The 12,764-nt window shown below is 45.9% G+C and overlaps 1 protein-coding gene across 2 annotated transcripts in view; it reads right to left on the bottom strand.

Annotated features, from left to right (window-relative positions):
- The window catches only part of ADTRP (androgen dependent TFPI regulating protein), a 36,443-nt gene extending 24,801 nt beyond the window's left edge, over positions 1 to 11,642 (bottom strand). The window contains exons 1-3 of one of the 2 annotated variants that reach the window (XM_074575950.1): positions 10,616 to 11,642; positions 3,456 to 3,590; positions 1,873 to 1,974 (exon numbers count right to left, since the gene is read on the bottom strand). In XM_074575950.1, the coding sequence (XP_074432051.1) occupies positions 1,873 to 1,974; positions 3,456 to 3,590; positions 10,616 to 10,768 (390 nt within the window). In that variant the 5' untranslated portion in view covers positions 10,769 to 11,642. The remainder of the gene's footprint in view (positions 1 to 1,872; positions 1,975 to 3,455; positions 3,591 to 10,615) is intronic. The other variant, XM_074575951.1, reaches the window with a different exon arrangement.
- Positions 11,643 to 12,764: the final 1,122 nt, after the last annotated feature.

The raw sequence follows: 12,764 nt of genomic DNA, 5'->3' as shown, positions 1-12,764 counted from the left end.
AGGCAATGAACCCAAAGAGAAAGCGTCTGCTTGGCAATCAGAACTTGGAGATTGTCCCTTAAAGTGTCGGCAGCTCCCTGGATCTTCCCAGTGTTCCCAGCGGGTATTTTGAGTAGGAAGAAAGAAATGCCTCAGCTAAGCCTGAAGGCACCTGTTGGAAGGTGTCCCAAACCATGGGGCTTGTCAATAGCAGGGATCGCTCTACTCTGGTGGCAGATGTTTTATGCTCGATAGTGACTGGAAGGAAAATTTCCCACCCAGGAACTGTCAAACACAAGATGTCTGTAGTGTATTAAGAGCTTTAGAAATAAAATACTAGGTTGTGATAGAGGTTTGCTTTATGTGAAGTTTCTCTCTCGTCAAAATAATTTTGAGGAAGAATTGTTTTCCTTTTTTTAACACCTGTTTTTGACATTTCTGAAATGGAAAAGCTTTTTGTTGTTGTCAGAATGACTCTGTTATGAAATGTAGATGCAGGTAGGGTAAGAAAGAAGTTATAACGAATATGTTTGAGGGATTCCTGCAAAGAATTCTTGCACACGAAATAAAAACGTACGTTCTAGTACCCCTCAACCGTCCCATGTCATAAACAAATGTGGAAGTGGAAAGGTCAAATTCTCAGCTGTGCACTGGGATTAAAACAAGCAGCAAAGCCCATCTCCTCCTGGCTCCACCCTGTGCCCTCCCTTCCCCGGCACCTCCACTACCGTGAAGGTTTTGAACTTAAACCAGTCACCCGTACCAGATCCTGGACCTGAAACCAGCGTGATGCTGAGGACCCAAGGAATCTTTCTTTTCAGTGGACGATGGTTTTGAGAAAGGGCAGTGCCCGTTTGCGTCCATGTGGAGGTTTGGACAGCCATGTAAGGCCCCGGTGGAGACGCATTGGTGGGCAGAGAGCGGGTGATAAGGTTAAAAGTGCAGGATGGCTGCAGTTTGTCACTGGGATATCAGTAATGCAGGCGTGCCTATGTGTGTTTGGATTCCAGGCACACGTATCTGAATGTGCCTGTCTAAATCAAGTGGCTGCTCGAAACCTTGAGCAAGTGTCCTCAGCCAGAAACCCTGAAGCCTCCTGCGTTCACCTTCCCCACGCATCGGGAACTGCTGCGGTGGGTTGCAAAGCCTTGTACTTAAGAAATGAAGCGTGGAGAGAAATGAGTCTTCTGTGTGATTATTTCATCCTTTCTGGCTTCTCTGATTCAGTCTGGGGCTGAACCTCTCCCTTCTCTCCCCCTTCGCATTAGCCCCACGAGGCCTCCCTGACCTTACAATCCACCCACGGTTTCCATGTTACTGTCAGCCTCCTTACACTTGACTGATGAGAAATATGTGATTATTCAACACATCATAAAAACAGCCCGAGCAAATGAAGGAGAAATCTGGAAAGTATTTATAGAAAATCTGTAAACAATCATTGCAATTCAGCTATTCAAAGCTGCGCACACATTAGCTGTTGAGCTGTCAGATGTTCTTCAATTCCTTCACCTTTTTAAAAAATTAAGAACTGCTCTGTTACACTCCCAGCCATTTTGTATTTCGTAGACTTCCGTTTGCAGAAACAGTTTATTTTTTGAGCTACAATAACCGAGAAGCGATTTATTTTTTTTTTTCCTGTGACTGCGCATCATTTCTTTGACTTCAGAGGTTTGACAAGCACCGATTCACTGACACTCCTTGTGCGCTAAAAGGCTTCTCGAGGCGACTGCAAGCACATGCATCTGGTTGCTGTGCACAGCTCAACAGCGGATTCAGATAAGTAGGAAGGAGGAGGTGAGGAAGAAGAAGCCGTGAAACTCTTCTGGAAAGAGGCACAATGCAACGGTGGGACACGCACTGCCTCTGCGAGAGGCGGGGGTGTTTCTTACTCACCATAGCGTGATTTAACCAGAGCGGGATGACTCCATCAAGGCTTTTGGGGTAAACCAGCTCTCGATTGTAGGTATACAGTGTCCAAAAGGATATAGACACAAACTGGAACCAAAATACAAAATGAAAGACATTTCAAAATGAAAGGCAGACATAATTGATGGGATTTGGCTAGTGCTGTCATTTCTGAGAAGGCAAAACATCTCCTACATGAAAAATGGCGATATTGCCAGATAAACTCACGTGTCTCACATGTTACAACATAAAGAAAGGAATTTACTCTGAGGTGCAGCGTTCTGTGTTGATACTGCGAGAAAAACCTCTTTATAAACTGCCAACACTGACATTTGCTGTGGAATACTAGATTAGCTTTAAACTTCTTTTCTTTTTTTTTTTTTTTTCTTTTTTCTTTGCAGATGGGATCTTTTGATGGTCCAGAAGTTCTTCTCAAGGGATTGGCTGTCAAGCCACAGCGTTTGTTCTGCTCAGTAACAAAGTCAAAACAGATCTCGGTAAGACAGTTCACCCAAAACTTATCCTTACCTTCACAATTCATAAGCCTAATCCATAAACTGCAGGTGCAAGCTGCACCGTGGGCACCCATTTTTTCCCCCAACAGAGGTGGATTTATGGTGGGAGAACTTAACCGGAGGAAATGCACCCTGGCATCGGTTATGGATACCTGGGAGCCGATTTGCACTTTTTTGGCCTGGCTTTGTATTTGAGCACACTTTGTGCCTGGGGTTGGACATCAGGGTGTGAGATGCTGAAGAACGAGACTACCCCGCGCCTCTGTCCTGCGGGCACGGTGAGGATGCCTTGGGGGGGGGATATGACAGCAGCATCGTGAATACTGCCGTGCAGGGAACATAAATTAGCCGATCTCTCTCCGTCTCCATCACTGGCAGGACTTTTTTAGTGAGCCAGCTGGCTGAACTGCTTGTGGACCAGATTTAAGCAGCCCTTCTCAGCCCTTTGATATTCAGAGATGGCCGCAGGGTTCATTCACGCAGAGCGATACCTACGTGCATAAGCAACCCATCGGATCCCGTCCAACCCACAGCACCAGATAAACAGCATTTCGAGAAACAGCATTTTCTGCGAGGGAATAGGTGATCCGTGGTGAATCAGATGTTGGCTATGCCTACAGTCATTGTCCTGTGAATCTGTTTCTCTCCAGCGATTATTTAAAGCCATGCTGGAGTCAGAGAAGGAGATGTGAAATTTTGCTGCCTCTTAGGTACCCTCTCATGTCCTCCTGGCCCGTGCTGCCCTTTAGAGAAATGCCCTAAGTCGATAATTCCACAGCTATTTGGACCGTGAGATTAACAGAGAGGTTACACCTCATTCACCCTTTGGGGGTCAATCTGTGTTCGTTCGGGGACAGCAATCCTAAAGTTTGTGCAAGAGGCTTTGCTTTTGACCGTAACGGGCTCAGCACTGTTTATTCTTCTAAATGGTCCAAATCCATTTTCAAATGGTAAAAGAAAGCCTGCAGCTCTTATCTATTTTATACATGCGCATGTTATGCTACACACCCCTAATCATTTATGAAAACATTATTTTTACGTACAGAGGTTACTTACTGTGGACACTGGGAAAGCCAGGACACTGAAAAGAAGGTCTCTGCTGGAAATTACGCACTTAGCACATCGCAGTTTCTTAATTAGTCTCAACACATCAGCCAGGAAGGACACCCCATAGAAGACAGCCTGCAAAACCTAAAGTAATTACACCTAATGAGGGAAACTCATCCAGCTTTAATTAGCACGTTTCTCAATGAACTCTGTTCCTGCTCTTCAGGGAGCTGTTTTGTTCGTGAGCTGCAAGCCCGCGTGAGGGAAATAGCTGTTGGCTAAATCTTTTTTACTAACTGAAACTGATTAAATAAAGTTGTTCGGGAGATAACTTTAACAGTATCTCGTTTAACAGACTAAACAGAGATGTGTGATGTGATTCAGAGGGGAGGGGTGGAAGGACATGTTGAAAGCCAGCTCCTTCACGCTTCCGATGTTAATTGTTATGTTCAATATATCTGAGCAGGAGCAGAGGGGAGAACAAAAATACGGCAGGAAGTGTTTCCTACGAAGCAATTGCCAGGTAGCTTCTCCCACCATTTAGCCAACACAGGGCCTGCTCTCCGGGGACTCAGGGTGCCCTTGTTCTCAGCGCCAAGTAGCACAAAAGCGCTCTAACGTGAGAATTAGGTGCAGAAGTTACCAAAACCAGAACCTCTTCTGCTGAACTCAGAGGGATTCAGGAAAGAATTTCAAGTGCTTAGAAGCAGAGATGCGGACTTCAGTAATTAAAACTGAATAGCTTAAACAATTTATAACTAATGAATTTTGGAGTTGGGTAAGAGGCGTGTTGTGTTTTGGTTTGGCGGGGCTTTTTTCTTTCTTTAAATCATTTACAAGTAACGAGGGCAGGGTTGTTTGGGGAGGGTGCTAGGAGGATTTGGTAAAAAATTAGGTAAGTGTGCAGTGGCAAAAGAGAATTCCACAAATTGTGTATGAAATTGTCAGAATATTGTGGCTTAAGCCAATGTTGCTTTTCTAATTACTCCGTTTTCTCTCCTAACGCTACACAGTGGATGATGCTGAACCAGATTTGTCAGACGCACGAAGGCAAAACCCAGCAGAAGAATACTTCTCCCACTACCTTGCATTCAGCACTGAGTCTAGTTCAGCTCTCTTAACTCATGGGGTGGCCTCTTCTTTTTAAGGTTGTCCCAGAGTGCTGCAATATGGGGAGTGCAGCCCGCTGCAAACGCTGGACCAGCTAGCAATGCTGAAATGGAAAGAGGCCGCGTTACGGCTTTCAGGATGAGATCTCTTTTGCCATGATCTTACTCTGAATCAGATATTTATTTAGAGCGAAGTGTCTGAAGCTGTGGCTGATTACTTCACCAGTTTCTGAAGGAGCTGAGAAGGGTGGTGCTTGGGAGGGGACGGAATTAGTGCAATGCTTTTCCATCAGAAATTCCTCTGTTATCAAAGTATCTGAGGGAAGAAGGGGTCTGTGATTTCACCATGCCCATCTTCAAATAAGGGTTTCCGCACGCTTCAGTTTGCAAGTTTGCAGGTCGCAGGGTCACCTTGGGCAAGGTATCGGAGGTCATGCACCACCAGGTTCAGCCGCAAAGCCCCCCCCCGTTTCCTCTCTAGAGCGTGGGGTGAACAGACACATTCTTACATAAAAAAACAAACAGCTTCCTCAGCACCCGTATATGGTTTTGCTCAATTTTGAGGCACTCGAACCAGCTCTTTTAAACGTGGTTTTCTCTCCTTTCTCTCTCTCCCCCCAGTATCACAATTAGCCTCTGTAACTGCAGGCGCAATCTCAGTCAGGAGGGATTCAGCCCTCCAAGTCAGGGGTGGGTCTAGTTGAGAAAAGTCCGCGCTGGGGCTCAGCATGCTCAGACCCAAGCACGTGTCCGACCCAAGCACGTGTCCAACCCAAACCTCTGCCCCAGTCCTCGGCCTCACCAGGGCACCAAAACCAAGTCCTCGACGAAGAGCTAAGAAAAGCCTGGTAATAAACAGAAGCTCTTGTTACACCCTGTAGACTCAGCAGTAACTTTCTGTAAAAGGCATGAAAAATGAACATGAGGGTGGTGACAGTCTGGTGACACATGGTGACTAATTGCCAATAAAGCAATTAGGGAGAGGCCTGGTTCCCAGAGGATGGGGCTATTATTATCTTGTTCATGGTCAGCCTTACATTAATCATGGGACAGGGATAGGCTTCTTCTTTCCCCCCCCTTCAAAATTAACTAAAACAAACATTTCTGAAAAGAAACAGTCCCAAACCAGCCACATTCTCAGACCGGTATTCTGTCATGTGCAGGGGAGGACAATGTTATCTTCCTTATGGAAAATGCTTATCCGAATGTGTAACTTGACCCATTTCTCCAGCTGAACGTGGAGAAGCACAACTCCTGAAAAAGTTTGAACTCCATCTCGGGAGCTCGTTTTTGCGCTACTCGTAGCTCTACCCTTATCTGTTGATGTGGGTTCAAAGGGGTTTCAGGCAGTTTGTGATCATCCTGTATTTTCAGGAGCAATGGAAGAATATACAAGTAATTTTTCAAGCCAGGAAACTGAACCTGGCTAGAACCATCCCTAGTAATGCTCAGTCTGGCAGGGCGCACCACCGGTAGACTCGGGTCTGATCTCCAAACCCGTGCTCTTCCAGGCTTATTCCTGTAGGAAAAGTGCATCCAAATCTCACAGCCTTTCACTAATGGGAAAACATTGACATTAAAAAAAAAAAAAAATGACATGAAAACATCAAATTATTCCAGATGTCCTGTGAATTTCCCAAACAGCGGTGCTGGCGCTCAGAAATCCATTGCAGCCGCGCATGGAGTGTAAATCCGCTGGCTGTAAATGAAGAGGATACCCTAAAGTATTCCCACGCGAACAGAAGGAAGACTGGAAGCATTCAGAAAGCTAATGATTAACCCAAAGAGGGGAATATGGATATGATTATCCCTGTTGAAGAGATGCTGCTTTCCTCTCTAGACCCCGCAGAGCTCCATGGCGCTGGGCGCTGTAGAAATGCTTAATTTGGCCAGATTGATTTTCCAAACTGAGAGTCGTAGTGACAAACCTTAATTTTTATCTGCTGCAGTGATCAAAGGGATGTTTCTGTTTAACTAACCTGACATGATTTACTTTCGTGTATAAGATCTGGCCATATGTGTATATTGGAATCTCCAACTAGTACAAATAAATCGGGCTCCAAGCTCTGCCTTTAAGGGGGGGTAAATCCAATATTCTGAGTAGGCTATTAGACATAACAGTCAACATTTAGTGTAGACACACATCCATTCACATGATAGCAACCTGGAAAATATGTATACTAAACACTGGGTCTATTTTGGAATAAATAAAAAACAGCTTTCAAGAGAGGTGAAAAGTATTTAAATTATGAGAAACAAAAGCATAAGGAATAAAATGGGGCAGGAATGCAATTAATAGTTTTTAAAGGTGCAGTGTGCTCTTTATGCAATGATTTACTAATAGATTTACAGCAGTGAGCCGTTTTTTATGAGCTTGGATATTTCAGGCAATGAATGATTCAGCTTGTACTGTTTTGTGTCGCAGACGAATGAATACAAAACCATTTTTATCTGTTGTTTCTGCTTGTTCAATAATTGGTCAATGAACTCCTTTGATACAAAACCCACTTATCTTTCCCCCCCCCCCCCAAAAAATATTTCCTTTCTGAGTCTTGATTGCTATGATCATTAACTAGATAAATGAATCTGAAGTAACGTCAGAGCTGGAGCTCTCTTGGGAGAACTGCATGACTAGCGAGGAATTGAATGAAGTGCTTAAAGAGGGTCATATCTAGAAAAAATTCTTCAGCATCCTTCCAGTAGAGCTGGAGTCAAGCTGCATTTCCATCCCCAGAAAATGTCGTGTTTCCCAGTATTTCCATTTTGGATGAGAGCGAGCCGGCTTTCCACAGAAGGAAACTTTTAAATACAATTCCAAAGAGCCAAGAGGAATTTTGGGGGGAAAATTTCCAAGTGATTCAGCCAGCCAGTGCCAGAAGCCAGGCAATCGCAGTCTGGCAGGAGACAGGCAGAAGAGCTGGACGAGAACCTTGCCTGCCTGGCTCTGGGGAAGCCTCCAAGGCACATCCGAGCCCTTTCCAGTGCGGTGGCTCTGCTGAACCAGCACAGCCCAGTGGGAAGCTTTTCCCTGCTCTTCTTCCCCGGGAATGCACCTCCCAGCATCCTGAGGAGTTTCCTGGAACTACCTCCAAAAGCACAGAAATATAAAAGCGTTGGGTGTGCACCTGATGGATGTCTGCGGGTGACAGCCACCTCTTGCTCCTTGATGTCCCTCAGCAGCAGGGAGTGGTTTAATGCCAAACCACGGGACAACTGCTCTAGGAGCTCCACAGCCCCCTGGGCCATATTGTCTTCTCACCGTCTTCCTCACGCATACAGCAGCTCAGGAAACTTCTGTCACCCAGGGATACCCTCAAACGTTGTCCAGATCAAGGGGAGAAGCGGGAAAGAGGGCATTTCTCTCCCCGGGGCCCTTTCACTCTTTGGCAACCCTTTCTTGAAAAAACCCCCACATCTCTGCAGAAGAAGGACTACTGGCCATGAAGGAGTAATTTTGCACACCCTGCCCCATTGCCATGTTTTCTGCGTGAGAGAAAGGCAGCATCTTCAGCCCAAGCCATCTCCCTGTTGGCTGACAGCTCTGTTTTAGCACCGGGATCGAACCAGTAAGTGGTTAAAAGAGCAGAGACAGAGGACTGGAGAAGTGGAGCAAGGGCCCTCGCTCACAGAGATTTAATGAGACCTGAGCTGTTCAGCAGATTCGTAAATGAGCTGGGGAAGGGAGTGAACACCGAGATGGTAAAGCTTTGTAGGTTTGGTTGTTTTTTTCTGTCAAAGCAAAGCCTGACTGCAAAATTGCCAAAGAATCTCAGGATACTGAGTACATGGAAGATCAAATAGCAGGCGAAAATCAGTGTTGGTAAGTGCAATGTAATGCATTTCAGAAAAAAAGCAACTTCAATCACATATTTTTCAACAATAGGTTCTAAATTAACTATCACCATCCAGGAAAGAGATGTTGGACTCGCCATGGATAGTGCTCTCAAATTGCTGGCTCCTTGCTCACCAGTAATCAAAAGGACAAATAGAGAGTTAAGAATTGTTAAGAAGAAATACACAACAGACAAGGCAACACCTTTAGGCCACTGTATAAATCCATAAGCTCATAGCTCCACCACTGCAGCCTGTCCTACTTACCCCTTCCCGAAACTAAAAAAACTACTGAAAAGGGCGTTAAGGATGTTTTAATGAAAGAAGCAGCCCTTTGTGAAGAGAGATGAAAAAGGCTCGGACTTCCAGCTTGCGTAACCGAAGGGAAAGTCGGGTAGAGGTCTCTAATAACTGGCAAAGAAAAAGTGAACAGGGACGGATGATTAAATTATAAGACAGAAGTTAAGGGGCATCCAATTCAGTTGTCGGGACGCAGGTTTACCCCAACAAAACAAACTGGCACGTTTGAGTTGTGGCACTCATTGCCACAGGATAGGGAAGGCGTCAGAAGTATAAACGGGTATGTTTTTCCTTCAGATAGATGAAGGGAAAGCTTTGAAGCTGGATGATCATTTCAATGAGTATTTCTGCATCCCAAAATACCGAGTTGCTTGCTTTCTCCTCTTGATATCGTGCTTTAGACCTGTGTCATACACTGGGTGATAGATCTTATTCTAACGATGCCAGAGTATGGTGATGCTTTTCTATCTGAGGGTGTGGGTGGTACTTTAACGGGGCCAGCTTTACACAAAGACCAAAGGAGAGGAGCTGGGCACACGGGGAGCAGCTTGTCTGGGATGTGGCTGGTGGTATTTTAGTCTACGGACACATGTCCCAGCAGGACGAACTGAATATCCTTAAGGCTGTTGAATGCTGACCGTTTGATTGCTGGCAGAAAAATTAATTTTTCAGAAAAATTAATTTTTAAAAACATCACGAAAAGCCTGGGTGTACTTATACGAAGGTAACACAGTAACAAACCATGCATATACCATCCTGACTGCAGCGACATATGTGCCCTCATCCATCCACAGCGGCTTGGCCACTGAGAAGGGCGCTGTGGCTCCCTGAAGCCCGCCCTGTTGTAGCCACCTCATGTGCCATTCACGGCCTCTTGGTTGCAAATATTTCACAAAATCACAGAGTGGTTGAGGTTGGAATGGACCCAGATTTCCCAACCCTCAGCTGGGGAGCTCCTGGAGCTGGGGAGCCCTTAGGCTTCCATTGAACTCCACCATGGGGCGTCTCCTGAAGAGTAAAAGTAGAGATAAACATACCCCGGGCCAGACTTCCCACTGGCATTTAACTCTGACAGTCACACAGAATGGATGAAAGGCCACGGAGGTCCCTGCAGACATCCTTCAGATTAGCAAGTGTCCCAGAAATACGTCCCTTTTAGGAACCTTCTCCACATACCCAGTCTTTCTACGCCGCTGCCACCACTGCCACAAGTCACTGATGAACCACTTGGACTGTGAACAAGCCTCCTCCCCCAGGGTATCTCATGTGCTCTCATTTTGTTTTCTATCTTTGGAGAACCAGAACTTGTTATGGGCTATGTTTTTCTGTGCATTTTTAGGAAATGCAGCAAGCAGTGGATTGCACTGTTAAAACACACATAATAATGTCACAAGCATCTCTCTCCGCAGGCTGGAATTTCTTTCCCTCATGCTCTCGACTGATTTTCAAACTAAGCTTGTTCTCTGAATGGTGAAATTAGCACCATGCTATGCTCTATTTTACCTTTTCTGGAACTTACGAGACATAAAAGCCTATTAAAAAATTGAAGCCATGCTCCAAGCAGCATTATAATGCGTATTGAATTAGGGGTTAGATAACAATGCAACAAATTGCACATGTCCTGGGCTGGACATACCCTGCCTTTCTGCCTCTTCCCTCACTGATAGCTTGCCTCTTACAAAGAGGCAACTAGCCTCAGAGCACTTTCTGAAAGTCAAGCAGCTTGCCAGCCAGTATTATTTCTGCGTTAAACCTGCAAATGCACCTCACAGCACAAGCATGGATCCCTACTTAGTTTCCTTCGGGGTATAAACCGTTAAAGGAAGGAGTTTAACAGCAGCAAATATACCAGCTGCATATGTCTTGAGGCACAGATGGCAGACAAACAAATAGACATACTGGTATCACTGTACAACACGATTCGCTTACCAGATTGAGGACTGTCAAATATTTCCACTGCCCACCGTAAAGGAACACTTCAGATGGCCGCTCTTCTGTTCTTACATGCGTGATTGAATAGGTGATGAAAATATACCAGACAAAAGCAAGGCAATGGTACGTTGTGAGAGTAGAGATTTCCATGCTTTAGCTACGAGCAAGCGATAATCGGTCCAAAAGCAGCTTTTCTCTTAAGGTCCTCGCTCGCCGTGCATGGGAAATGGCAGGGCGGGAGGGTTTGCTTCGGAGCAGACTCGGGATGCGTTGCCACTTTGCTCTCGTCGAAAGGAATATTCACAAGGCTGTGAACTTTGCTTCTATTTGTTGCCCTTCTCACTGTACTCAGATAGGCTGGGGGCGGGGGGGAGGCGAGAAGAATAGGTTTATTCCCTGGATTTAAATGCCTTGCTCAAGATTAGTGAAGATTAGTTGCAGAGTTACATAAGTTTTGGGGTGTGTTTTTTTTTTTTTTTTGCAAAAGTGGGGGGAGCTTTGCTGCTGATTTTGTGTAACAGGCTGTCGTGCTCCAGGTAGCGCGTGAAAACAAGCGGCATTTTCCCCACTGGTAGCTATGGGAGCAGCCATGTCTCCAGCTCAGCCTGGGAAGCCTCTGAGATGAGGGGTTTTTTCTTCTCCTCATGCCAAAGGAAGAAGTGGGAAACATAACGGTCTGTGAGAGAGAAACGAGTTGATTTGTTGATAGGCAATGGAGGTGGCAAGGAAGCTGAGAGTATTCGTAGGCAGAGGTCCTTGGGGTTCAAAATCACTGCGAGCGTTGACATTTTTTTTTTGTGGGAAAAGGCTCTGCCGCCTTTCCGCCGCTCCACGCAGCTGGGATCCGTCACAACCACGCACGGCAGGTCAGCCAAACCCCAAATCGCTGTGAAGCTCTGGCAGGGATGGGGACACAGGGCAAAGGCCTTGGGTGACAAACCCTAAACACTGAGCAGGGCGTCTCACCTACCTGCCGTTCACCTTCAGACAGCTCCTCTTCCCTGGCGCAACATTATCGCGCCGTCAGGGCTGGAGCACAGAAGAGAAGAACTGATGTGCACGCAGTGACCCTAAAATGAAGCGATCAAAAAAAAAAACTTCCCATGGAAATGTTCATTTTTCCCTCCCCTCCTGCCAAGGGCAGCCCTAATTAGCACTGGAAAATACAGACGGCATTTCCTATTTGGGCCAGAGTCTGCATAATTGCAGTGCTGCCGGCTGTAATTGCCACCTGAGTATTTTACGGGGGGCCTTGGTGGGGAGCGCGTCCCATGTCCCAGCCCGTGCCTGGACCTTCCCCGGGCAGGATGGGGAGAGGGGATGCTCCTCTGGCCCCTGCGCAGGCTGTCCCCATGGGCAGGGCTGGGCTTCAGCCGAGCAGATCTCATTAAGGGATCCCTTCTAGCTTTTTTTTTTTCTTTTTTTCCACCCTTCTAACTGGCCTGCAGGCAGCATTGAGCAATCTGCTGTGTTTTGGGTTGTTTTGGTTTTTCTCTCGCATTTTTTTTTCCCCTTGATACTGGACGTAAGGCTCCATGCGAGATGATTTCCTATGAACTCAGACAGCAATGTGCATGTGTGTTGGGAAACAGCCCTTGCACTAAGGCCCTTCAATATCCTCCTGTGTTTCATTGACTTCTCCTCTAATTCACATTCCCCGCATCCAGACTCCCCAAGGCATTCCAGCCATCACAATCCCAATGAAATATTTCTGCCTCACTTAGAGGAAAAATAAAGGTGTAGGTCCTTTTGTGGTTGGCTGAGGTTGGGGGAGAAAACCTCTTGATGGGGGGGAAAAAAAAAGGAAAAATAATGGGAATATGTTTTTTGGACTCTGACAATGTCACTGGTCTTGTTTTAGGAAATCTGGCAGAAAAGAGTTTTCAATTGCCTTTCCTTTACAGACTTTCTGGGTAGCTGCTTCCTCTGTTCCTCCTTGTTAAGACTCATCCCTGTGACAAAAGGCAGGAACAGAATAGGACTGTGGCATGGAAGGACCTTTTTTATTAGGGATTTGCATATCAAAGGCACCAAGCAGTCAGCACTTAACAAGTTATCTTCACACCACTCTTTCTGAGGTTTTGCTGTAGTGCAACTTTAAAAATGGGAAGGCATGTGTATGTGCCCGAATGCATGCAAATGAATG

This window comes from Larus michahellis, chromosome 2 (genome assembly GCF_964199755.1).
Source record: "Larus michahellis chromosome 2, bLarMic1.1, whole genome shotgun sequence".
Classification (NCBI taxonomy): Eukaryota; Metazoa; Chordata; class Aves; order Charadriiformes; family Laridae; genus Larus; species Larus michahellis.
The sequence above is the reverse complement of the archived record's forward strand: the minus strand, read 5'-3'. Positions and strand labels throughout refer to the sequence as shown.